The sequence below is a fragment of the Sarcophilus harrisii genome, chromosome 5 (assembly GCF_902635505.1).
Source record: "Sarcophilus harrisii chromosome 5, mSarHar1.11, whole genome shotgun sequence".
Taxonomy (NCBI): domain Eukaryota; kingdom Metazoa; phylum Chordata; class Mammalia; order Dasyuromorphia; family Dasyuridae; genus Sarcophilus; species Sarcophilus harrisii.
The window spans coordinates 21,719,075-21,744,165 of record NC_045430.1 but is presented as its reverse complement, the minus strand read 5'-3'; the positions used below and the strand labels follow the sequence as shown (position 1 = coordinate 21,744,165).

At 42.0% G+C, this 25,091-nt stretch overlaps 1 protein-coding gene across 1 annotated transcript in view; it reads left to right on the top strand.

Moving 5' to 3' along the window:
• The first annotated feature begins 3,654 nt into the window (after positions 1–3,654).
• The window catches only part of HCFC2 (host cell factor C2), a 30,198-nt gene continuing 8,761 nt past the window's right edge, over positions 3,655–25,091 (top strand). The window contains exons 1-10 of the mRNA XM_031940981.1: positions 3,655–3,919; positions 6,232–6,380; positions 7,337–7,497; positions 10,244–10,452; positions 13,345–13,429; positions 16,196–16,299; positions 16,394–16,582; positions 18,366–18,527; positions 18,981–19,033; positions 20,044–20,257. Coding sequence (XP_031796841.1) covers positions 3,757–3,919; positions 6,232–6,380; positions 7,337–7,497; positions 10,244–10,452; positions 13,345–13,429; positions 16,196–16,299; positions 16,394–16,582; positions 18,366–18,527; positions 18,981–19,033; positions 20,044–20,257 — 1,489 coding nt within the window. The 5' untranslated portion in view covers positions 3,655–3,756. The remainder of the gene's footprint in view (positions 3,920–6,231; positions 6,381–7,336; positions 7,498–10,243; positions 10,453–13,344; positions 13,430–16,195; positions 16,300–16,393; positions 16,583–18,365; positions 18,528–18,980; positions 19,034–20,043; positions 20,258–25,091) is intronic.

The window sequence follows — 25,091 nt, the reverse complement described above, 5'->3', positions numbered from 1 at the left end:
GATCAGGATCGAGGGCTGAGGTTTCTCTACCCATCGATTACTTATCAGAGGTTTAGCTTGAATTTTCCATTTTTACTGGAAACTGCTTGTATTGGCTTCCTGGTTTTGTGTAGGCCTTCAGCTAATCTGAATAATTTTCTTGAAGTACCTGGTTCAGAAATATTTCATTGATTCAAGAAGTACAGCTTCCTCACACCTAGTGAACAATGGAAATGTGTTATTTCAGAAAAAAGAAACACTCATTATAAATAGAAATAATCAAAATAGCACCTAAAAAAAGAATAAAGGCAAAATCGGTGCCTTTAGATTGGAGCTTGACTGAAAAAACTAAGGCATATGAATGTAATGGAACAGAATCAAGGACCATAAGAAATGCTGAAACGTAGAATTCAGAAAAAAAAATGGAAATATGCATAGGGACTGATTCACACCAAAATAAGGAGAGACAAGAGAGTAGAGAGTGTCTGCAACAATGTGAATGAAAAGATCACTAGGAGTAAGATAAATTGTATCTGGAAAAGCAGCTGAGGGGAGATTTGTAGGGCAGATGTAGTCAGGTATCAAATGTTGCTACTTAATTTTTTCATTGTTGCAATGGAAAGTTGGGGGTGAGGGGGTAGAAAATGGCTGCAAACAGATTGTAGGTTAAACAGGTACAATTTTTCTAAATATATTTTCACATTTATTATGCTGCACAAGAAAAATCAAATCAAAAGGATAAAAAATGATAAAGAAAAAACAAGCAAACAACAACAAAGGTGAAAATATTTTGTGATCCACTTTCAGTCCCCATAGACCTTCTCTGGCTGCAGATGGCTCTCTTTATCACAAGACCATTGGAACTGTCCTGAATTACCTCACTGTTGAAAAGAGCACAAGTTAAAGAGCTGGGTTTTTTTTTTTTTTTTTTTAATGCTTTAGTTAAATATAATTACTCACATTTGTAATCCTTGCCTCTAGGGGAAACCAAGGCTGGTAGATCCTTTGAGCTCAAAAGTTCTGTGCTCTAGTGGGTTAAAACCAATGAGGTTATTTTATGGAGGACTTAAAAGTTTAAAACTTCAGTGGGGAAGGTTACAAAGACCACAGAAAAGGAATGCATGGAACCCAAGTTCACATCCTGTCCCTACCACTTACTACCTGTGTAAACTGGAGTTTTCTCATTTGTAAAAATAAGTACTTTGAACTAGAAGATCCTTACACTTCTGATTCTATGATCTTTATCCTATGAGGAAGAGCCTAGTTCCTTTCTTGAATATGTCATTTGCTAATTATTAGACCAAGCCAGTTTCAATGAGTATTTGGATTCGAAAATTTCATTTCCCTGTTCCAAAAGAATAAGGCCCATTCACTCTTAAGGGATGTAACTAGTTACCAGGAAGGTCCTTCAGTCTTTCCAGGGAGGTTGAGTCTAGTCTGTGTAATCAATGGAAATACTAAACCAAGGGTTCTTCCCTTGATCTTTATACCTATAGAACAAAAAGAGCTTCTGTGGGGCAATCTCAGATCTGACCAAAAGCAGTCATAAAGAAGCCATGTGACCAGCTGCTTGACTAAACTTTTCCTACCCTGTAACCAGGTCCCTGGGTATAAAACAAGGCAACTTCTCCTATTTTGGAAATGGAGACATGGGCAAGCATCCCTGGGAGTTGGAAGTGAGAGAAAGCAAAGATAGGCAGAGAAAACCACTGAAGGAATCTCCAAATCAATGAGACTGAAGATAGATTTGGTGTATTGAACTTCTCCTAAGGTTCAAGCTCCATCACCAAGACTTATTACTACTGCCCTGACCTCCCACTCTCCTTGCAATGATTACCTCCCTGTTTTCAGCTGTAAACAAATTGAGGCAGGTGTCTCCTTTTCTCTTCCCCATTGCTATAAGCTCCCCCTCTATCAGGTGATTCCAATTTTTCTTCTTTAGACAACCTGACCATCACTTTGGCCTCCATCAAAAAGTTCCCTCTAGCTATGGAAATCGATCTTACCTTATTTTATAAAAATCTCATCCTATTTACTCCCAGAAAAATAGGTATGGAATACACTTTTGGAAGGGGGAAGGGTAATAAAAAGTGAGGACATATGGGGGGGAGGGGAGTGGTCAGTACCAAAACACTTTTGAGGAGGGACAAGGTCAATAGAGAAAGAGAATAAATTGGGAGGGGGGGAGGATACAGTTAGCTATAGTAATTGTAAAAAAAAAATCAAAGTAAGTTTCTCTGATAAGGCCTCATTTTTCAAACATAAAGGGAATTGAGTCAAATTTATTTTAAAAAATAAACATGCTCTGATACATGATCAAAAGATATGAATCTGTGCCCAAAGGGATATAAATTTATACATATCCTTTGACATAAAAACCACTACTAGATATGAATATCAAAAGAGATTGGGGTGGGAAGAAAAATGACGTATATGTACAAAAAATATTTATTAACATCTTTCTTCTCAGGACAAAAAAAAATTGAGGAGATGCCTATCAATTGCAGAATGGCTCAATAAACTATGATATGTATTTGTGAAGGAATAGTATTGTTCTGTGGGAAATAATGGGCAGGATGCTCTCAGAAGAAAAAAAACTACCACCACCGCCAACAACCCAGAAAGTCCTATGTGAACTCAAGCAAAGTGAAATGTACTGTATACTAACAGCAAGGTTCTGGGATGACCAGTTGTAACTGACTTTGCTATTCTTAGTAATACAATCCTCCACCACTACTCCTTATGATGAAAAAAATCCTACCCATACCCAGAGAAGGAACTGATTATGTCTGAATACAGATTGAAGCATTCTCTCTCTCAATTTTTCTTGAAGGTTCTTATTTTCATTAGGGTGAGAGATTTATGTTTTCTTTCACGGCTTGACTTTCATGGAAATGGTTTGCTTAACTTCACATGTGGTTTCTTAATTGTGTGTGGGAATAAAGGAGTGAAGCTAGAGATGAAAAAATTTAAAAACAAATGTAAATTTTTTTAGTTTATTTTGTAGCTGTGGGAAAATATTAAATAAATAAAAATTCCTCTTGGTCACATGATTGCTCTCAGGATGGGCCCACATCTTTCTTACTTTCTGACCCCCCCTTCTTGCGGGGGGCTTTTCCCTTCTCCTTCTCCTATGCCTGCCCCTTAAGGCAAGGTCCTTCCTTCCTCCCTCCTCCCTATCACCTTAGCCACTTTATACCTCCTTCAGGGGTGCTCCTCGTCACTTCTCCTCTCACATCATCTTTCCCACTCTGCCTCCCTCCCAAGGTGGCTTCCTCATTCCCCCCCTCCCCGTACTTTTTTCCCTTCCTTCTCCCTCCATCACCTTTCCTACTCTCTGCCCCTCCCAGGGTGGGGCCCTCCTCCCTGTCACCTTGCCTACTTTCTGCACCCCCAAGGGTGCTTCTCCCTCCTCCCTCCATCATCATCTTTTCCACTCTGGCTCTCACCCCAGGGCGGGGCTCTTCCCCCCTTTTTTCTCCCCCCCTTTTTTCTCCCCCCTTTTTTCTCCCCCCCTTTTTTCTCCCCCCTTTTCCTTCCCCCCTTTTTTCTCCCCCCCTTTTCCTTCCCCCCTTTTTTCTCCCCCCCCTCCTCTCCTCCTGCTCCCTCCCACGGCCCCGCCCCTCCGCAGCCCTCAGGGGGCGGGGCCTCGGCCCTTATCTTCGGGCGCCCCCTCTCCGGCCCGCAGCCCCGCCCCCAGGAGAGGTAAAGAGGTGGAGCGGCGGCGACCGGGGCGCTGTGCATTGTGGGGCCGCCGAGGGGGCGGGGGTGAGCAAGATGGCGGCTCCCTCCCTCCTGAACTGGAGGCGGGTTTCCTCCTTCACGGGGCAGGTTCCCCGCGCCCGGCACGGGCACCGGGCCGTGGCCATCCGGGAGCTCATGATCATCTTCGGCGGAGGCAACGAGGGCATCGCCGACGAGCTGCACGTCTACAACACGGGTAGGCGGCGGTTGGCCCCGCGCGGGCGGGCGGGGGCGCGGGCGCGGGCGGCGGCCCGGGTGCCGGGGCGCTGACCCCTCCGCTGACCCGCCCTTGACCTTGACCCGGGCTGGGACCGGCTGTCGCGATGCGGGGCCGGCCGCGCCGCGGTCCCGCTTCCCCGAGGTAGCGAGGCCGGGCCGGGCCCCCGCGCCCCGAGACCCGGGCCGGCTGCCCCTGCCAGCCACGGTTTCTGGCTCTGCGAGCGAGGGCCCGGGCTCGCCGAGCTCCGGGAGCCCCCCGAGCCTCAGTTTCCCCCTTTGCAAGCGAGGGCCCGGGCTCGCCGAGCTCCGGGAGCCCCCCGAGCCTCAGTTTCCCCCTTTGCAAGCGAGGGCCCGGGCTCGCCGAGCTCCGGGAGCCCCCCGAGCCTCAGTTTCCCCCTTTGCAAGCGAGGGCCCGGGCTCGCCGAGCTCCGGGAGCCCCCCGAGCCTCAGTTTCCCCCTTTGCAAGCGAGGGCCCGGGCGCGCCGAGCTCCGGGAGCCCCCGGAGCCCCCCGAGCCTCAGTTTCCCCCTGTGCAAGCGAGCTCTGAGAACCCGCTTGCTCTGTGCGCCTCAGTTTCCCCATCTGCAAAAGCGGAGTCGCTCTCGGTGAGACGGGAGCTATCGTAGAGGACCGAGCTCGGACGGAGCCCGGGAAAACCCAGGTCACCCTCGGGGCTGCGCCTGTCGGCCTGATTGAAAGACCCTTTTCTCCTCTGCCCCCGAGACTGAGCTCCTAATTACCTCCCCTTCCTCCCTCCGGGCTCCCACCCCCTCACAGCCCCCGGGGGCCCGGGCAGCTGCACCCGGTTTGTCCCGATTCGCCCATCACTGCGCTGAGCTCGGTCCCGGGCTGCGGGGCCGGCGTGCCTTGCGGGCATCCCGCGGACTCTCGGGTTATTCCTGACACCTGGGGGAGGGGAGGGGGGCGGGGGGGGGGGCTGGGCTGAGGAGCCGGGGGCCCGCCGCGGGGACCCCGGCCAGCTCTCCGGCTCATCCCGCGTGGGGCCCAGCCGAAGGCCCCGCCTCTGGGAGACTGGCCCTCCCCGGAGAGGAAGTGAGGCTTCTTAATTCTTAATTTTTGTGCTCTCTTGCAAATGCTGGATGCATTGAGAGGGCAGCTCTTTCTTTCTCCCTGGCGGTTTGTGCGGGAGGCCGAAGGCTCGTGTTATCTGCCACCTGTTTCATCCCCCGTGGCTGCCTTCGGGCTTGGCTGCGAATCAGAAACCCGGGGCCGGCTCCCTGAAATTAGCTTTAATGGGAGAGGCTGTGGGGAGCTGGGGAGGGAATGGCGGTCTGCGAGTCCGTCTGAGGTTTTCTGACACTTAAACTCGGGGACGAGCCGGATCGATTCGCTTCTGGCTCTTTAAATGGATCTGGGCTCTAAGTATCCCCATCTAATCCGAGGTCTACCCAGCCTACCCCGGAAACTACAAAGAGTTTGGTTAGGAAATCTGCATTTTAAAGACCCGTGCTTATGCATTGTTGGGGTGGGAAACGTTGCTTTGTGGATTGAGGACTGGCCTGAGAGTCTGGAAAACCCAAGAAAGATCTCGGGATAAGTCCCGCCTCTGCCTTTTACTATTTGTCATCTCTAGGGTCTCAGTTTTCTCTTTTGTGAAAGGAGGCATGGAAATCGGTGATTTCTGATATCCCTCTAGAGCCGTGGTCCTGTGATACTTACCAGCTCCGGGAATGTGGGCAAATCACCTACATTCTCAGTACCCTGGGGGACCCTCTAAGAATATTATACACCAGTTGCCAAGAGTTTTGAGTAGATGGGAGTGTTTTCCTTCTCTCTCCTTGCTTCTCTCCCTCTCTCTCCCTGTTCCCCCTCCCCCTCCCTCCCTACCTCCCCTCCTTCCCTCCTGCCCCCTCTCCTCCTCCCCTCCTTCCCTCCTGCCCCCTCTCTTCCTCCTCTTTCCTCTCCTTTCTTTTTCTTCCCTTCCTTTCTTTCTTCCTTATTTATATACTTTATCTTTTCATTTTAAGTTAAAATCTAAGTTAAAAAGCATGTTCTCTCGCTCCTTTCCAACTCCGGTTTCAAAGGAAAAAAAAAAACACATCTCTTGTGACAAATATGCAGAGTCAGGCTAAAGTTCCTCATTGTCGAAGTCAGTCCAGAAATGTGTGCCTTGTTCCCCATCTTAAAGTGGAGGGAGATTTCTCACTAGGAGTTCTCACAGTGATGAAATCACAGGTTCAAGCCACTTCCAGTTCACTTCAACTCAATTGGTGCTGTGTGATTTTAATTAGATTTTTTTTTTTTTTTTTTTTTTTTTTTTACGGGATAGTCACGAACCAGTGGTTCCTTCCTGCAGTTAGAGGTGATATTCCTCCAGGCTGTGCTGCCCATGGGTTTGTCTGTGATGGCACCAGAATTCTGGTCTTTGGAGGAATGGTTGAATATGGAAGATACAGCAATGAGCTCTATGAATTACAGGTGAGCACAGCCTGCTTCTCATGAGGGTCTCCAATTTTCAAGATTGTGAAAACGTTGCAAATTCTTTTTATAAATAGCAAGTGTTTCCATTTCATGAAGTAGCTATTTATCCTATGGTTAGAAACGTTATAAATGTTAATTCTGCATTTGGACTTTAGGTAACTTTTTTTTTTTTTTTTTTTTTTTTTTTTTTTTTTTTTTTTTTTTTTTTTTTTTGCTCGTTTTGCCTCAGTTAAAAGACATCTCTACCACTCTGCAGTAGCTTCTTTTGTCTCATTCTTACCTGGAAACGTGGGGCAATGTCTGTAAAGTGAGGGTGGTTAAGCTCTAGTCGGCAGATTGTCACAAAAGGGCAAAATATACCCCCATTTATAGGCAATCCTTTTGAAAGTGGTTTCAGATGTCCCATTTTACTAGGAATGTGGGACAGAAATGTGAGACCAAGAAATTGGAGAAGCTAGCACTCTGGTTAATTATAAGTTTACATTTCACTGCTTCCAACTTGGAGAGAATGATAACAAAAATAATACTTGATACAAGTTATATTTAACTTGGTTTAAGAGATGTTACATCTATTTAGAAAGTATTTCAGGATTCAGGTGTCCTCAGGATTGCCATTATCAATCAAATGACTTTAACATATCGTAAAGTGTTTTGTAAACCTTAAAGTGCTTATTGTTATTTTGTCATAACTAATATTCTGTGGATAAGATGGGGTTTGAATTATAAAAGCTCTAGGATATGTATCCTGGAAAAGGTATGTCAGCATTTAAAATTCCTTGTGTGTTCGTTTTTTCCCCTCTCAAAGTTCAGAACGTGGAGAAGTAAAGGAGAAGGAACCCTAATTATTTTGGATTTGCCTTTAATTTATATTCTGGAGACCGTTTATTATAATGACTTCTATGCTCTTGGTGATATAAGCACTTCTTGCCATCTTTTCTTTCTTTCTTTTAAAGGCAAGCCGTTGGCTTTGGAAAAAAATAAAACCTCGACCTCCTGCTACCGGTTTACCTCCTTGTCCTCGACTGGGACATAGCTTTTCTTTATATGGTAATAAATGTTATTTATTTGGTGGCCTGGCCAATGAGAGTGAAGATTCAAACAGTAATGTCCCCAGGTATGCTGACCAGTTTCAGACCAAATCCTTTAAGCTATAATAAAAAGTTAGAAATCTCTTTGGTTTCTGTCATTCAACTTAATTGTTTTAAGAGGGCTCTTGACCTAATCTAGTTATACTAATAGAACCCTCACGAGATAATCTCTTGTTTTTGTTTTATTTATTTTTTGCTGTTGTTAATTTAAAGGTGCCATTGAAGATAGAGCTCTGAATTTCAAATCAAGAAGACCTTAGTTTAAATTTGACTTTAGATATTGTGTTACTATAGGCAAGCTACTTAATCTGTTTATTTCACTTTTTCTCAACTATAAGACATGAATGATAATAAAACTTACTCTAACTTCCAGGTTGTCTCAAGGAACAAATGAGATAATATTTGTAAAAATGCTTAAGAGTGGTGCCTGGAACAAAATGAGGTCTATGAGAGTAATATTCTTGAGGTTTTAAATTTTAAGTTAAATTGATGTTATCTGATGGGGTGCTGGCAAATGTTTAACAACTGGCTCTCCAGGAAAAAAAAAAAAACATACATATTATGCTTTTAAACTTTCTCTGGATTATTAATGTTTTCTCCATTGCTTTTTAAAGTCCAGATAATGAACAAAACAGTAAAGGAAGGCCTGATTTGTAGCATTTGCTGATTTCCAGCATATAAATCTCACACTGAAAATTTAATAATCAGCTCTTGGTAGTCAGTTGGCTCTTGCACACCTCTGTGATATCTATTTTCAAATATTGGTAGACTTCTTTAAATGACTAAGATGATCAGTTTGCAGCTTTTTAGTTAAATTCCTATAGGATTTTCTTTTTTTTTCTTTTTTTTTTTTTTTTAAGAATGGAATATCAAATGTAGGTGATGCTTATATTCTTAGCTTCAAGATACAGGAAGTTACTGGGAGAGTGTATAGTGAGTGAAACCTATTGTATAGGTCCAATGCAAATTACCCAGTGTAACGGTCGGGTGACCTTGAAATGATTCATCACAAATTTGGTGATGTAACCTTTATAGTTTATTCTTTCCTTCAAAATCTCACATCTGTGCACTTGAATTCAGTGTTCCAAATAACTGGGGGAAGCTTACCAAGACTGGGAATACTCTGATACCCTGTATACGTTTGTCTTCAAAAATAAGAAATAACTAATCAGTAAGCAGAAAACTTTTTCCTTTTTAAAGAGCAAAGTTTGTCTTTAGAATGCTCTATTGGCCATTTCAGAGAGACAACTTGGAGGTTTTAACTAATGTAGAGGAAGGGGTGAAATTTCCTAAATCATAACACTTTGAGTTATAAACAAAAAGTTGGAATCATTTAAAATGTTTCAAATGCAAATTTCAAGTGGCTTTTTTTCACTTTTATTAATTGAAATTTTTACAATAAGTTCTTAAATGTTATAAATGATGCTGTTATAATTGAGTTCTATTATTAATTTTTATTTAAAAGTTTTAAATAGCAGAATGAGCTTAAGTGTCATTTAATATTGAATAAACGAGGTGCATTGTTATCTCAGTTGGTCCTCACAAAAACCTGTAAAGTAGGTGCTTTTGTTCCAGTTTTACAAAAAAAGAAACTGAGGCTCAAAGGGGTTAAGTGACTTGCCCAAGGTCATACAGCTAGCAAGTTCCTGAGGCAATATTGGAACTCTGATCTTCTTGACTCCACATACTATGCTGTAATTCCGTGCCTCTGCCAGGAATTTGGTTCTCTTGTCCTTCTGATATAAGAATATAAGAGGGAGTAATCACCAGTTTTTAGGCATTTCTGTAATTGCTCAGAAAACAGAGACCCTTTATGTAGGATAAAAGGCTTTAAGGTTTGCAAAATCTTTATTTAATTTCTGTGAGGAGGCCTCATGTTACCTCTTGGAAATGAAGAACACTTAAAAAAAAAAAAAAGTTCAGTTAATAAAAAGCAAATAGACAAAAAGAAATAAAGAAAGAGGGGGTGAGGTGTTCCCCGCCTCAGTGCCACATCTTATTGGGAGGTCCTCTCTGCCAGCCTCTGAGAGTAAATGCCAAACTTATGGCCTTCTGGGGCCAGAGGTTTTAAATTTAAAGTAAAATTGATGTTAACTGATATAGTGCTGGTAAATGTTTAATAAGTGGCTGTCCAGGAAAAAGTACATATTTAAACTTTTAAACTTTATCTGGATTATTAACATTTTTCTCCATTGCTTTTTAAAGTCCAGCTAGTGAACAAAATGGTCAATAAAGGCCTGATTTTGTAGCATTTGCTGATTTCCAACATAAAAATTGCACACTGAAAATTTAATAATCGGCTCTTGCTAGTCAGTTAGCTGGCTTTTGCTCATCTCTATGATTGCTATCTTCAAATATTGGTAGAGTTCTCCGATTTGGACAGTAACTTTCTTGCCATGAGGCTTTTCCCTAGAATCCTCCCCGATGCTCCATTTTCTACATACACATGCAAACACAAGGACATGGTCAGTATATATGCATGTAACACCTGTCTATACAAGCCCATATATGTGTTCATATGCACACGTCCATGTGTGCACACACAGGCAACCACATGTACACCTCAGTATATGGACATGTGTTCATATGCCTGTATGCAACTATGCTACTGTGTGTGCATATCAACGGGTACATGCTATTGCAAGTGCACATGTATATATGCTCGTATTATACATGTATTTGTGTATAGCTAGATTTTTATATCAAACTCTGTTCCCTGACTATCACACTTTTTCAAACTTTTTTTTGAAAAATTTGCTTTTTATCCTCTAGGTATTTAAATGACTTCTATGAACTGGAGCTACAGCATGGCTCTGGCGTCGTGGGGTGGAGCATCCCAGTGACCAAAGGCGTCGTGCCTTCCCCGCGAGAGTCCCACACGGCCGTTATATATTGCAGGAAGGATTCGGGCACCCCCAAAATGTACATTTTTGGAGGAATGTGTGGTTCCCGGCTTGATGACTTATGGCAACTCGATCTAGGTGAGTTTGGGACCCCTTTGACCCAGACTCAGCAGCGTTTCAGGAGACTCCTCTGGGTTCTGATGCTGGCACCTGGGAGTGGCCCAGACATGGGTAGCTCTTAGCCGATCCACTTACATTAGCATCGTCTTGTGAGCTCATGTGCCAGGCCCAAGGAGCAAAAATGGGCAGGGGGAACAGCACAGAAACAGGTGAGTGGAAGGCAGTTCCCCCCGCTAGCTGGGGCATGTTACACGTATGTATATGTGAGTGAGAAAAGTCTAGAGCTGAGCTTGAGAAATCAGAGATGACAAGAAGCAAAGGGGAAGGGGTAGGATGCCAGGCCTGGGGGCACAGCCAATGCAAAGGCATAGGAGAGGAGCAATATGCAGGAGGATGGGAGGAGAGGCCAGAGCTTGGTGGAGACAGTGATGGGACAGGAGAGAGGCAGGGACACTGGTTGGGGATTTGTTGGAATAGTTGAGGTGATAAGAGGCTGCCCTGATGGTAGTAATGTGAGCAGAGGGGGAGGGGCTGCTGGGGAGGTGGGTCATGAGGAGGATGCAGCCCTTGGTAAGAACTGAGGTGGGGAAAAGGTGATGAGCACTGCTGAGGTCCATGTGTCTGCCTGCTGAAAAATTGAAAGTAGCCAAGAAGCAGTTCATACTGCAGGACCAGCCCAAAGGGAGAGATGAGGTCTGGGAGTCACCTGCATAGAGGCCCATATGGAAACTCATGAAGTTATTGAGGGGAGACCCAGAGAAAATGAAGCCCAGGACAGAGCCTTGGGGCGCCCACAGTGTGGACTGAGGAGGAGAAACAGGAAGAAGGTAGAGGAAAGAGCCTAGTCTGCTGCAGAAGAGAGGGCAGGGGGCCTGAAGATGGGAAAGAGACCACTTAATTGGCAATACATGGAGCAGTCTGCTGGGAGCAAGCCAGAAAGAGAGGATCAAAGTGCAGGGAGAAGGGCTGCCCTTGGCAAGCACAAGGGCTACCTTTTCATCAGAAAAACAAGAGAGAGGAGTGTGACAAACAAGAGGTGTCTAGATGAAGAACAGGGAAGATGAGGGTACTTGGCAGAGAATCTCCTTTTGTTGGTAGGGAGTTTTTTTTTTTTTTTTTTTTTTTAAAGGAGATCTTTGATGGGGATGGGGATGCAGAGGTCAGGGTGGGATGCTGTTGGAAGCATTGAAGATTTCAAACAGCCTTTGTGGTGGGTGGGATAAATTGGGAAGGAGAAACAGATGGTCTTGAAACCACAAGGGCTGAGATGAGATAAAATGTTTGTAGTGGACCCAGTCAGCTGGGTGGCAAGTCTGCTTTCAGTTCTTGCAAAAACATGAAAGTAAGAGCTGAAATAGTGGTTGAGATGGAGTGGGGGGGGGGGGGGGGCAGTAACTCAGGCTTTGGAGCATAGGTTTGCAAAGACTAGAGCGGGATAATATAAAGGTTTTGAGAGTATGGCTAGCTTTAGAGATGAATTGGGGTTCAATAAGGTGGTGAGATTAGCAAGAGAGGGGGTCATGGATGTCCTGGCAAAATACTGGGAGGTAGACAGACCATGGGTCAGAGGATGAAAGAGAGGTTTGGTGAGAGGGAAGAAGGGACTGTTCGGGTGCTTAATTGTGGAAGCAGAGCCTTGTGGGTGATGCTGAGGCAAAGGCCGAGGCAGTCCAGGGGTAGCTGAGATGAAATGGAGGAGTAGGGTCAAGGGAGGTGAGAAAGTCGAGGAACAAGGAGGTTGGGGTATTGCAGGGGAATGTCTTTGTGGCCCAAGGGAAAAGGGAGACTGTGGGACAGACTCTGGATATAGGGAGGCCCCTGGATCTGGACTGGATGATCACTTTGGGTAGGGTGAAATTCAGAGGAGTAGCCAGAGGCTTTTCTGCCAGAAGACGTAAGCATAATTAGTACAAGGCTATAGGGGTTTGTGAGGGATCCCTAAGTCGTCCAGAAGTACCCCAGGCTGGGGGACTGGTGAACTATTCGCCTTGTTCTTGCCTCTCTTCCTGCCGGTGATATTGGGATGAGCGCTACTAATTGAAACAGAAAGATGGCATAGTGGAGAGAGCATTGGACATAGCATCAGGAAAACCCAAGTTCAAATCTTATCTCAGACTCTTATTAGCTCTGACAAGTCACCTTACCATTTGCCTCAGTTTCCTCATCAGTAAAATGAGCTAGAAAAGGAAATGGCAAACTCCTGCAAGTGTTTCTGCCAAGAAAACCCCACAATGGGCCAAAAAGAATCAGACATGACTGGAAAGTGACTAAATAGTGACAGCTGGGTGGTACAGTGGATAGAACAACAGCGTTGGAGTCAAAGTTCAAATTCATCCTTGGACAGTTAATAGCTGTGTGACCCTGGGCAGGTCACTTAACCTTTATTCACCTCAGCTCCTCATCTGTAAAAATGGGGACACACATTGGAGAGGGAAATGGCAAGAAAACCTCATGGACAAAGTCCATGGGTCACATGGAGTCAGACACGACCGACTAAACAATAAAGTGTTAGCTATTGTTGTTATTAAGCTGTTGAAAACTATTATGTAGTTTTATAAATGACTGTAAAATCATAGCAGCATGAATATGTAGTGCTTGAAGATTTCTCCCCCCCCCCAAAAAAAAAAATTGCAAATATTATTTAATTCTCACAGCAAACTTAGGAGACAAGTGCAGTTATTATCCCTATTTTACAGATGAGAAAACTGAGGCACTGAGACTAAATGGTTTACCTAGGGTCCCACAGCTAGTAAGCATCTAAGGTAGGATTTGAATACAAGTTTTCTGGACTCCTGGTCCATCATTCCACAGGAAGTTAGAGTGGTAGGAAATATTTTGTCTGCAAAAGAATCTGCAAGAACCACAGTCGTTGGAAGTCGCTGAAAGAAGTTTGGGTCTTTTTGCTTTCAGAAACCATGTCATGGTCACAACCAGAAACCAAAGGAACTGTGCCACTCCCGCGGAGTCTTCACACGGCCAATGTTATAGGAAACAAGTAAGTTCTGCTAGGAGCCCGCCTCGTGCCAGGTACCTGTGACTCGGTTAAGTATCCCGTCTCGCCTCCAAGACTTTAGCAGCCTGCCCTCACCGCTTTTGGTTCGGTCTGAACGTGAAATCCTCAGTGTGCCCCGTTTTCAGTGGGGCTTCTCCAGAGTCAGGATGCCGAATCCTGTAGCTGTGGCTCTGGAGTCTTTTTCTTGAAATCCAGAGCTGCCGCTGTGCTGACTTCCGTACTTAAGAAATAGCATTATTGACAATTAATAGCATTACTGCTCCAGCATTGGATTTGCTTTCACTGTCTTCTGGGTCCAGAATGTACTTTCTTTAAATGTGTACTTCTAGGGTTAGGACTTAATGGCTTCTTATACATTAGCAAAATTATCATTTTTATTTAGCTATAACCAAATAGATTTATTCCTTTACCAAAAATCTAAAAGATCATAGAGGGAATTAGGCTTCTTCCTATAATTTGTTTATTCTGATCTTTGATACAAGCCTGGAGTCTGGAAAACCTGAGTCCAAATCTGTCTTCAGGCATTTAATAGCAATGTGATCCTGAGTAGTAATTTAATTTCTGTGTGCCTCAATTTCTTCCACTCCAAAATAGAGATATACCTAACTCCCAGGATTGTTAGGAGGTCAAATGAGATTAAATTTGTAAAGCACTTAACAGTGCCTGACACATGGTAAGAGCTATATAAATGCATCCTTCTTTTCTTCTTTCCCTCCTTCCCCTTCTTTCTATGTACATATTCAGTTTGTGTAGAATGATTTTTCGTGCTGAAATATGGCAGATATGAAGATGAACAGAGCTCTTCTCTTGAAGCTGAGAGATAAGGGTCCGGGTCCTCTTTGTCAGTCACTCTGTGACTCTGGACAAGTCATTTATATTTTCTGAGCTTTATCTTGTATAAGAAATGTGATCGGTATCTGTCTTAGTTGCTTCACGAGGAGGCTAAGACTAACAAAGACTTTTGTTTTTTAAAGTTCATTCATTTTTTTCCCCTTCAGTAGTATTTTATTTTTCAAAAAAACATGAAAAGATAGTTTTCAACATTCATTTTTGCAAGATTTTGTGTCCCAAGTTTTTTCCTTTTTTTCCAGCCTCCTTCATTTCCCCCTTCCCCAAGATAGCAAGCAATCTAGTATAGGTTACATATGTACAATCATTTAAAACATATTTCCATATTTGTGATGTTGGGCAAGAAAAATTCAGACCAAAAAGGAAAAGACCAACAGAAAGAAAAAGCAAACAAAAAAGGTCAAAATATTCACATTCGGTCTCCGTAGTTCTCTCTTGATGCAGTTCTCATTTTCCATCCCAACTCTATTGCACTTGCCTGCAATCTGCTCACTTCACTCAGCATCACTTTATGTAAGAATTTCCAGACTTTTCTGAAGTTTATTCATTATTTCTTAGAACAATAATATTCTCACATTCATGTACCGTGACTTTCAGCCATTCCCAAGTGGATGGACATCCACTCAATTTTCAATTCCTTGCCACAATAGTATTTTTGCACATGTGGGAATGTCTTCCTCTTTTTATAGATGTTTCTTTTGTAACTTAACTTTGAAAGGCAAAAGCTAATTCACAGGCTCAGGTTCTGTGAAGCAAAATCTTGTATCTGAACTTTTCTTGCCTTTTGAGAAACATTAGGGTGATGGGGGAGGGAAAGGACAGAGAGATGGATTTAATAATCAATGTGCCAGGCACTATACCCTGCAGATATAAGTATGAAGAAATGAAATAATCCCTATTGCAAAAAGCTTCTCTTCTAATGGGAAAGATGAGAACAAGATAGAAGTACAAGTAACATAAATATGAAATGATATGCAAGCTAGTTGAGGATGGAGAGGAAGAGCACTGACAATTGAGGAGTTTTGTGAAGTACTTTGCAAACTTTATCATGCTAAGTGAATGGTAGCTATTATTAATCTATTATTAGTCAAATGTAAGATCTATATATATATGACTTACTTTGTCTTGTACTATATATATATATATATATATATATATATTTATGTACTATAAATTTGGGGCCTCAGATCCCTGCAGGCCAAATATTGCTCAGAAAATCACATATCAACATAATGTGTGTTGGTAGTTGATGTTTATTTTGTCAAACATTTCCTAATTACATTTTAATCTTGTTCTGGGCTCACTCAGGAGTTTTGCTAGATAGAAGGGTGAGAGGGTTAGACACATTTATAAGTATAAGCTATGCTTCCATAGACTATTTCCTATAAGATACAATATTTTTGTTTGTTGTTCAGTTGTATCCAACTCTTCATGACCCCATCGAAGCTTTCTTGGCAAAGATATTGGAGTGGTTTTGCCATTTCCTTCTCCAGCTCATTTTACAGATGAGGAAACTGAGGCAAACAGGGTTAAGTGACTTGCTCAGGGTCACACAGCTAGTAAGTATCTGAGGCCGAATTTGAGCTCTGGTCCTCCTGACTCCAGGCCCAACACTCTATCCACTGTGCCTAGCTGTCCTAACATCACACGCTAACCAATTTTTTTTTTTTTTTTTTTTTTTATACTCGAAAGCTATCATAATAAGTGTCTTATTTGAAAGTTTTTAATTCTTAAAAGTTCTTTCTTGGGCACAATTGAAGCACACCTAGGTGGAACCTCCTTGTTGAATTAAGGATAGTGCAGTGAGGTCTTGCATATGTGGGATGAGAAATTCTATTTCAGTTCAGAAATGAAAGAAGAACACGTAAAAGTCCTCGAGCTGTTGTCTCTCCTTTCCAGGATGTATGTTTTTGGTGGATGGGTTCCCCAAACTACGAACAACGTTGAAGCTTCTCAGGACTCTGAATGGCGGTGTACCAGCTCGTTTTCTTACCTAAATTTGGGTGAGTATTTGTCTTTGAATTTTTTTTTTTTTTTTTTTTTTTGACGAAAGGATTAAGAAGATTCTTGTTGAAATTATTTCGTTTTTGTTTTTAGATACAGCAGAATGGACTAGTCTAGTATCCGATTCTCAAGAGGACAAAAAGAACTCGCGGCCGAGACCAAGAGCCGGGCACTGTGCTGTTGCCATTGGGACACGCCTGTATTTTTGGAGTGGCAGGGATGGCTACAAAAAGTCCATGAACAATCAAGTTTGCTGCAAAGACCTTTGGTACCTTGATACTGGTAGGTAAGAGCGTTCACTAGAAGTAGCTCCGTGTGTCTTGATATAGCCCACGCTTTAGTCCCTCTAGTGGGAACCATCAAACGAAATCATTCCAATTATGTTCAGTAACTTTTTGAAAAAGGCAAAGTCCTTAATGTAAATAACTTAAGTCTCAGATGAGACACTAAGTCTACTTTTCCTTTTTAAACATAGAAACTAAATTTGAGTCTAACTGATTTGCTCTGGCATAAAGCATGTAATCACAAGTTTAAAAGGAACTCTGAAAGCATCCCATAATGACTCTTCATTTGGTCTGGTTTGGCATTTAAAAAATCGGATATTAAAATAAAATGGCAAGTTTCTGGTCTCAATTCTGGTTTCTAGGTGACTCATTGCAGGGGTAACTGTTAGTTTGCATTTTAGTGTTGGTCACAGGAATGCTAATGCCCATGGAAGGAATGTCTTTGCTGGAAACCTTGGGCTTGGCATCTAGTGTCAGAATTTAGATATTTTTGTATCTAGTTCCCAGTTCTAGATTGTGGCAAGCTAAGCATGGTTCTCCTGGCTCTTTGTGATACTACTGTATGAATACCAGGAGTCAAAGGTTGGAAATCCAGTCACTGATTGGCTACTGGCTCAATGATGCTTCTTATCTGTTGCTCGTTTTAATTCTGAGGTTGTCCTAAATAGGGATCATTTCATTCCTCCTACTCATCCCTTCAGTGCCTACCACAGTGCTAGACATGTAGGAGGCACCTAAAAAAGACTTGCTGGTTGATTGTCACCAGATTTGATTACACCTAAAGTCTCCTCTTTGTCTCCCAAATCATCTTTTAAGTATCAATATTACACTTTTCTGCTCAAAGCCAGGTGACCATTGACTTGAACCTTGCAAGTTCTATGTTCTATGGGAGATGGAGCAAGCAGGCTATACTGTTTGACAGTGGTCAAGGACAGACTTCTCCCTTGTTCAGATGTTTGCTACGTAAAATCATGTCAGTTGGGAGGTGGTGTGGTTCCATTTGGATTGCTATTTTGGATTTACTTCATAGGTCCATAGTTTAATCGATGACTATGCTATTATGATTGGACAAGGAGAGACTGGAGCCAGCTTGCACTGGCTCATCATGAGAGCTAGTTGTTAAATTTTAAAGATAAGTGTTTATATCTCAGACATGAGTAAACACTTCAAATTAAGGTTCCATTTGCTTTTCCATCAGTTGTCTAGAGTTAACAAATTATGTATAAAATATTTATATGGATTAAATGTAAAATTGTGTTGTGCGTTCAATTTTTTTTCCTCCAAAGAGCTGCATGTTAAACATTTATAGCACACCACAGATTGTAGTATGTTTGGCCCATGCTTCAATCCTAACAATTTGAACCTGGAGTATAGGACTCTTTGCACAGCATCATGTTTTGTGCCATCAAATGGCTTAACATATATAAAGTGCTTTATGAACCTGCAGCAAGATATAAACTCCAGCTATCATTCCTAATATTAGAAGTTGTTAATAATGCATATTATATTAAAGAAAATGGATTTGTTATGAGGCTTGTTTTGGACTTGGGCTCACTGTTTGTCTATGTCACAAAACATCTTTCTCCTGTCCTTTGTGGCTTCAAATATTGTGATCCAAGAAACGAAAGAATGGCGTGATGCCCAATTTAAAGCATTTTTAATATCCTGAGACTGCAGGCAGCCTCAAGCTACTTACTGATGTCTGGCCTGCTGTGCTGGCAAATTCACTTTAAAGTCACTTTCCAGTCACTCACTAGTTTAACGTGGGCATTTTTCTTTAGAGAAACCACCGGCACCATCACAAGTCCAAGTGATCAAAGCGACTACTAACTCTTTCCAAGTTAAATGGGATGAAGTTCCTACTGTGGAAGGTTATCTGCTTCAGCTGAACACAGATCTGCCATATCAAGCGGCCTCCCCAGATGCTCACGCAAACTTGCAAGGTGCTGTGACGTGACCAGACAAACTTTTCCACTTTTCCTGTTATTAGTTATTACCCTTTTACGATAGTTTTTAAACCAGATTTGGCTTATCAGAAGCACAGCTTTCAGAATACCACCTCTCTTTTATGTAGAAAATATATTGTCTCTGTGTTTTCCATTAAGTAAGCAGGAACACATAGTATGGGGTTTTCCTTCCCCTTACTTATTATTTTTATGCAGTTGTTGTTATATCCCATGCTTCTGGATGAATGCTAATGGCTGTGCTGAGTATTACTCTGGAATAGACAGGGGGAGGCACCATAAATAAACTAACAACCCCAAAGAGCTTTTTAATGGGTTTCTGATCATTGACCATTGTTTTTCTTCTACTTTTCCTACTTAATTAATATGTGAGTGATTATTTCACTGATATCATGACTTCTGCCATTTATCACTGGATTTTCTCTCTTGCAGGAGTCCAAGCAGATCTTTCCAGACAAGCCAGTAATAACACTCTACCCCACAATGTAAGTAAAATTTTGTAGACTTTTAACTTGTTAAGCCAGAGGGTGATATTCCTGGTGACTTGATTTTTGTTCAGATCAGCTGAGTCATCTACCTTTTTTCTCATTCCCCTAATATCAAAAACTGAATCTGTAATAATCCAAATTCACAAAATCCAAATTACACAAAAATAATTTTAAGATGCACAAAAGCTAAACACTTTAATTACCTATAGTGCACCATTATATCTTTAGTTCTTTTTATAGGTTAGATATATGTATTATGTCTTGTGGAAGAGTTGTGGTTGACACCTGAGATTGTGTATTAAAAACAAACAAACAGCCTAGCACTGGGGACTAGACGTCTTTGGAAATGAGTAAATAATAGTTGGGTTGGGAAGAGGGAACTTTTCTACTTTGCAGAAAATAAAGTCTTATTTGGGGGAAGTGAGGTCTCATCATCTTATGGAAATATGGCTAGCTCACCCATCTAGAACTAGGAAAAAACTGGTCTTTTCCCCTGCCCCTTCCAGATCCTACTTCCCCAATTCTCCTTCATCTTCAACCACAGGAGAACCTGAAAGCAATAGGATGAGATCCATACAGCTGTGCAAAGGCCACTCACCTGGAGTCTCTTTGCTATTTGTGGTGGTGGCTGTTCCAATATTTGGCTTTATAGTTTATAACCAATTGGAAAAGGACATAATCCACAGCACTTTGACAGCAAACCCTGCTGGTTTTAGAACCCTGGGGTTCTAGAGAAAAATGAAGTCTGGGAGGTCCAAGCAGTTCCTTATCATGAATTTTTTAGTACCTTCCCCCCCCCCCCCCCCCCCAGGCTGAGCCTTGAGATAAGCACCTAAAATACAAATACAAAAAGCACAAGGAAGAAATAGTAACAACATCAAAAAAAAAAAGTTCAGATTATTTAAATTTTTAACTTAAAGCACACCTACAGGAGGGGTGACTAATTTTTGTTTTTCTGACTTTGAAAAAATGGCACAGATTTGAGTTGTCATCATCTTTTTTTGTAGATGCCAGTTTCTCACTTATCTCAAGAATTGTTAAAGCTAGAAGATACGGGAAATAGCACAGAGTCTGACCATAAAGTCAGAAAAGGAATTGCGATAAAAAGTCAATCAGATCATAAGGAATTTGAGCGCCATGTCCCTTCGATTCCACCCTTTGCACTGGCAACTCATGTGGCAGATGGCAGCTGTTCAGTGGATATGCGCAAGAAAAATGAAGGTACAGATGCCAACCTTTCAGTTGAATGATTAATACCCTCAATGCTGGCTGAAAACAATATGGGCTTTTGGAAATACACATGGTCCAATAAACAGTGCTAGTTGCAGATTACTTCTTAATAAGTGTTAAAGTACAAAACGCAGGTTGTACTCTTAAGGTAGTTTTGTTTCGTTTGGGCAGGTGTGTGTGTGTGTGTCTGTCTTAGCATTTATTAAGCATCTACTATGTGTCAGACACTGCAGTTAGTACTAGACCTTACAATAGGAAGACAACATGCAGACAAATATATGCAAAGCAAGCTCTGTAAAGAAGAGAGAAAACAATTAACAGGGAAAGCACTGAAATGAAGAGAGGTTCAGCAGCAAGTAGAAAAGGAGGAAGGAGCACATTCCAGGCATGGGGGATGACCCAGAGAATGTGGGGGTGGGGAGTGGGTGAGAGGTGGAAAATCTCATTCATGGAAAAGCCAGGAGACTCAAATGTGTTAGGCGTCAAGTCTGAAAAGGTAAGGAGCTGAAATGTGTCAGTCTGTAAGCATTTATTTATTATGTCCCTGTTGTTTGTCAGACACTTGGCTAAGCCCTGGTGATACAAAGAATAGAGTCAGTCTTCACCCTCGAGGAATTTACACGATAAGGTGTGTGTGGAGATAGTTTGGGGGCATTATGGGAAAGTAACTATATCAAATGCAAATTTAAGAAACTAAAGGAGGGGTACATCATTCTTACTTGCTGCTTATTGATGAAGATCTTGCAACTTGGTGTATAGTGGATTTTGTTAGTGCTCATTGCATTGAATCTTCACTGCACTTGGTTCTGAATTTCAATAATGAAGCAGGTTTCACTGTAATATTTTGGTTTGGTTATGAGATTGGATCACTCGTGTTAGAGGAACCATCCACTGAAAGTTTTGGATATGTAAGGGGTTCAGTCCAGACACAGGAGGCTTAAAAATTCCATGAGTTTAAGCCTTCTCAATATACACTTGGCTACTGCAAGCCTTCAAAAGGGTTATAAATGCTTTTCGCATCAAACATTATAGAAGCCACTTTTGTTAGAACTTTTAAAAACATTTTAATTTTATTTTGTCCAGTTACCAAAATCTGTTTTCTCTCCCTCCTGATTCTTTTCCATGAAAAGTAATGAAAAAGGGGCAGTGGATAGAATACTGGCCCTGAAATTAGGAATACCTGAATTCAAATTTGACCTCAGACACTTAACACTTATTGACTGTGTGACACCTGGACAAGTCACTTAACCCCAGTGGAGAGGAAGGGAGGGAAAGAGGGGAAAGTAGTGAAAAACAAAACCTTATAACAAATATTCATAGTCAAGCAAAAAAAAAAAAATTCCTTATTGGCCATGTCCAAAGAATATGATACCTTTTAAAAAGAAGTATAAAGTGAATATTTGTGCATACATATTAGTATAGCCATAATATTTTTGATCATAAAGGAAGATTTGTCAGATTCTTTTAAAATTATTTCACACACACACACACGTACACGTGTACATGCATGTGGTCACTCCTTATCCATCCTGTAGGAGATTGGTACTGAGGTGAATATTTTCATTTTCCTTTGTGAATATATTCTCTACAAATACCAGAGGAAATGGCTTCCTAGCTTTCTCAATGCTTGATCTCAGAAGGGTATGTAACTCTCTAGTAGATTGTATCGGAAAGGACATAACAGAATACATACAGAATCAGTTCCCCAACCTGATATTAACTTGAGGCAAGTAGGTTCACATGTCACCACTTTTTGAAAGTCCTGCTTCATAGATGATAATGCTGTTGTAAAGGGCGACATGTAACTTTTACCTCTTTGGAAGTCCCATTCCAATGTGTCAGCAGGCTTGCAGGGGATCCTGGGGTTCTAAAACACTGGCAGTGAGAAATGAATTCTGGGAAGTCCAAGCAGTTCCTTATCAAGCATTTATTTAGGCCTCCCCGCCCCCAGAGGCTAAGCTTTGTGATAAGCACCAAAAATTACAAATACAGAAAGCATGAGGAAGACCTGTGTGTCTCTAGAGACACACAAGGTGATGATCTGCCAAGGGGATGCACGTACTAGCAGCTAGGGTCTGGGGAAGAGGCCTCTGCAGGAAGGGATGCTGGAGATGAATCTGGAGAAAAAAGAGGTTCTAAGAGCTTGAGAGGGAGAGGAAGAAAATATGGGGTATGGAAGGGATAGTCACTGAGGCTTGGAGATAGAACAACTAGGAAACCAGGAGGGCTGGAGCCTCAACCATGTGGAGGGACAGGAAGAGCCAGACTGGGGAGAGCCTCCATGCCGAGAAGGACTTTTCTATCTGATCCCAGGGGGACAGGAGCTAGTGAGTGTAGAGAGCAGGGAGTCGTACTTTAGGGAAGTGACTTGGGCATCCACGTGAGGGACCAGTTAGGAAGCTCTTAAAATAGCCCAGGCCAGAAACAAAGACCTGAATTAAGGGAGTAGTTGTGCGGAAGAGACAAATACACTAAATTGTGAAGGTAAAAACATCATTGGATGACAAACTGAATATGGGGTGAGTGAGCTGGAAGAATGGTGGTGTCCTCAGTGGGCAGGGAAAGTATCACGTGTTGGAGGTGTCCCAAGTTGGAGGTGTCTCCTAGAGGCCTAGTTGGCCCCCTGGTGATGTGAACCCAGAGCTCAGGAGAGCTCTTGAGGATCTCCAGAATTGTAGCTTTAGAACAGGATTTCCTCTGGGTCACACAGCTACCAAATACCTGGGTCAGGATGTGAGCTCAAGGTCCTACCCCAACTCAAGCCCTCTCTCTGCTAGCCCTGGCTGCCTCTGGGACCTGGAGTGGTCACCAAGTAAACCTCAAGAGGGACAGAGCTCAGTGAGGGGAGAATGACCCAGAGGAAGGGGGCCAGCAGGGAAGAGAAAGTGGTCAGGGAGAGGGAGAAAGGCATGAGGGCTATGGCAAGAAAACTCCAGAGAGATTGTGGGCCCCAGAGTCAAACTCAGCCATGAGGAATGAAGGAAGGGGGCACTGGGGATAGAGTTGGGAAGACCATACCTTTTTCCCTTCCTGCTAAGGACACCATCATTCTTCCAGCTCACTTACCCCATACGCAGTTTATTGTCTGACCTAATTTTTATCTTTACAACATGATGATGTACTTGTCTTTTCTGCTCGACCACCCCCATAGTGTAGATCTTCATCTCGGGGCCTGGACTATGGTAAGAGCTTCCTAACTGGTGCTTCTTAATAAATTGGTTGTGTGATCCTGTTTGCCTTGGTTTCCTCTTCTGTAAAATAGAGACAACAGGGTTGTTGTGAGGAACAAATGAGATAATAATTGGCACAAGGTCTGGCACATAATAGGTATTATATAAGTGTTAGCTATTATTATTAGATGTGGAAATCAAGAGATTCTTCACGTTTGGGCCCATTGAGGGACCTCCATTATTTCAAAACCACCCTAGCCAAATTCAGTGGGCTCGGTTTCCAGAATGTTGGCCACCATGTGGCTTATTTCAACCACAGGAATCCAAAAGGGCTCATGTGCAGGTAGAAGTACCCACAAAAATTAAAATCAGTTATTTTGAAGTATCTTTAAGTTTAACCCGTGCTGTACTTTGAGCTGTATAATGAATATTTTGCAGTTTTTCCAGATTCTGGAATCTATTATGTTCAATCTCTAATACAGACAAAACTCAGTGGCTCTCAAAAAAAGTCCATCTGGTTTTCATATGCTGTGAGCCACACCCTGCCCAGAGAACTCGCGGTTTCTTTTAGAATGTTGTGCCAAACATGGCTTTTACATTTGTCTCAAGAAACCCTGCTTTTTCTAAATACTATTAATTTTAGATGAATCTTGCAAAATATGTATTTGTCAGGGAGGGGTAAGTTGATGGTTTGGGATAGGAATGCCCACTCCTACCCCGAGAAAGGGAAGAAAATAAAGGTCAATGAAACATTGACACGTGAAAAACATTGAAACAGAAAAAGATGCAGAACAAAAAACCTCAGGGCATAAAACCAAAGAGAGTGGTTATGTGTTACTATCATGTTAAAGTTAATACGAGCTTAAAAAAATTAATACACACTTAAAATTCTATGGAATAGGAATTTTTTTGTTTTTATTTGTGAATGTCAAGTTCATTATAAAATATTTTAATAATTCTTTTTATTTTAATAACATTTTATTTTTCCAAATAAATGCAAAGTTCGCTTTCAATGTTCACAGTTGTGAAACTGTTCCAAATTTTTCTCCCTCTTTTCCCCCTCCCCCTTTCCCAAGACAGGAAGCAATCTGATATAGGTTAAACACGTGCAGTTCTTCTTAGCCTATTTCCACATTTGTTGTGCTGTACCAAAAGAAAAAAAAAAATCAGATCAAAGGGGGAGAAAAAACACAAGGGGGGGAGCAAAGAGTAAAAGCAAACAATAAAAAAGCTAAAAATATTATGCTTTGGTTCATATTCAGTCTCCATAGTTCTCTCTGGATGTGGATGGTACCTTCTATCACAAGTATATTGCAATGTCTTTGAATCACCTCATATAAAAATATCTTAAAACCTCAGACTAAGGAATAGTCATTTGGCCCAGGACCTTGATGAATCCATCATGGGCCTGAAATTCTCTGCTGGTTAAATTTTTCAATTCCCCCCCCCTTTTTTTTTATTTTTTTTTTATTTTTTTATTTAATAGCCTTTTATTTACAGGATATATGCATGGGTAACTTTACAGCATTAACAATTGCCAAACCTCTTGTTCCAATTTTTTACCTCTTACCCCCCCACCCCCTCCCCCAGATGGCAGGATGACCAGTAGATGTTAAATATATTAAAATATAAATTAGATACACAATAAGTATACC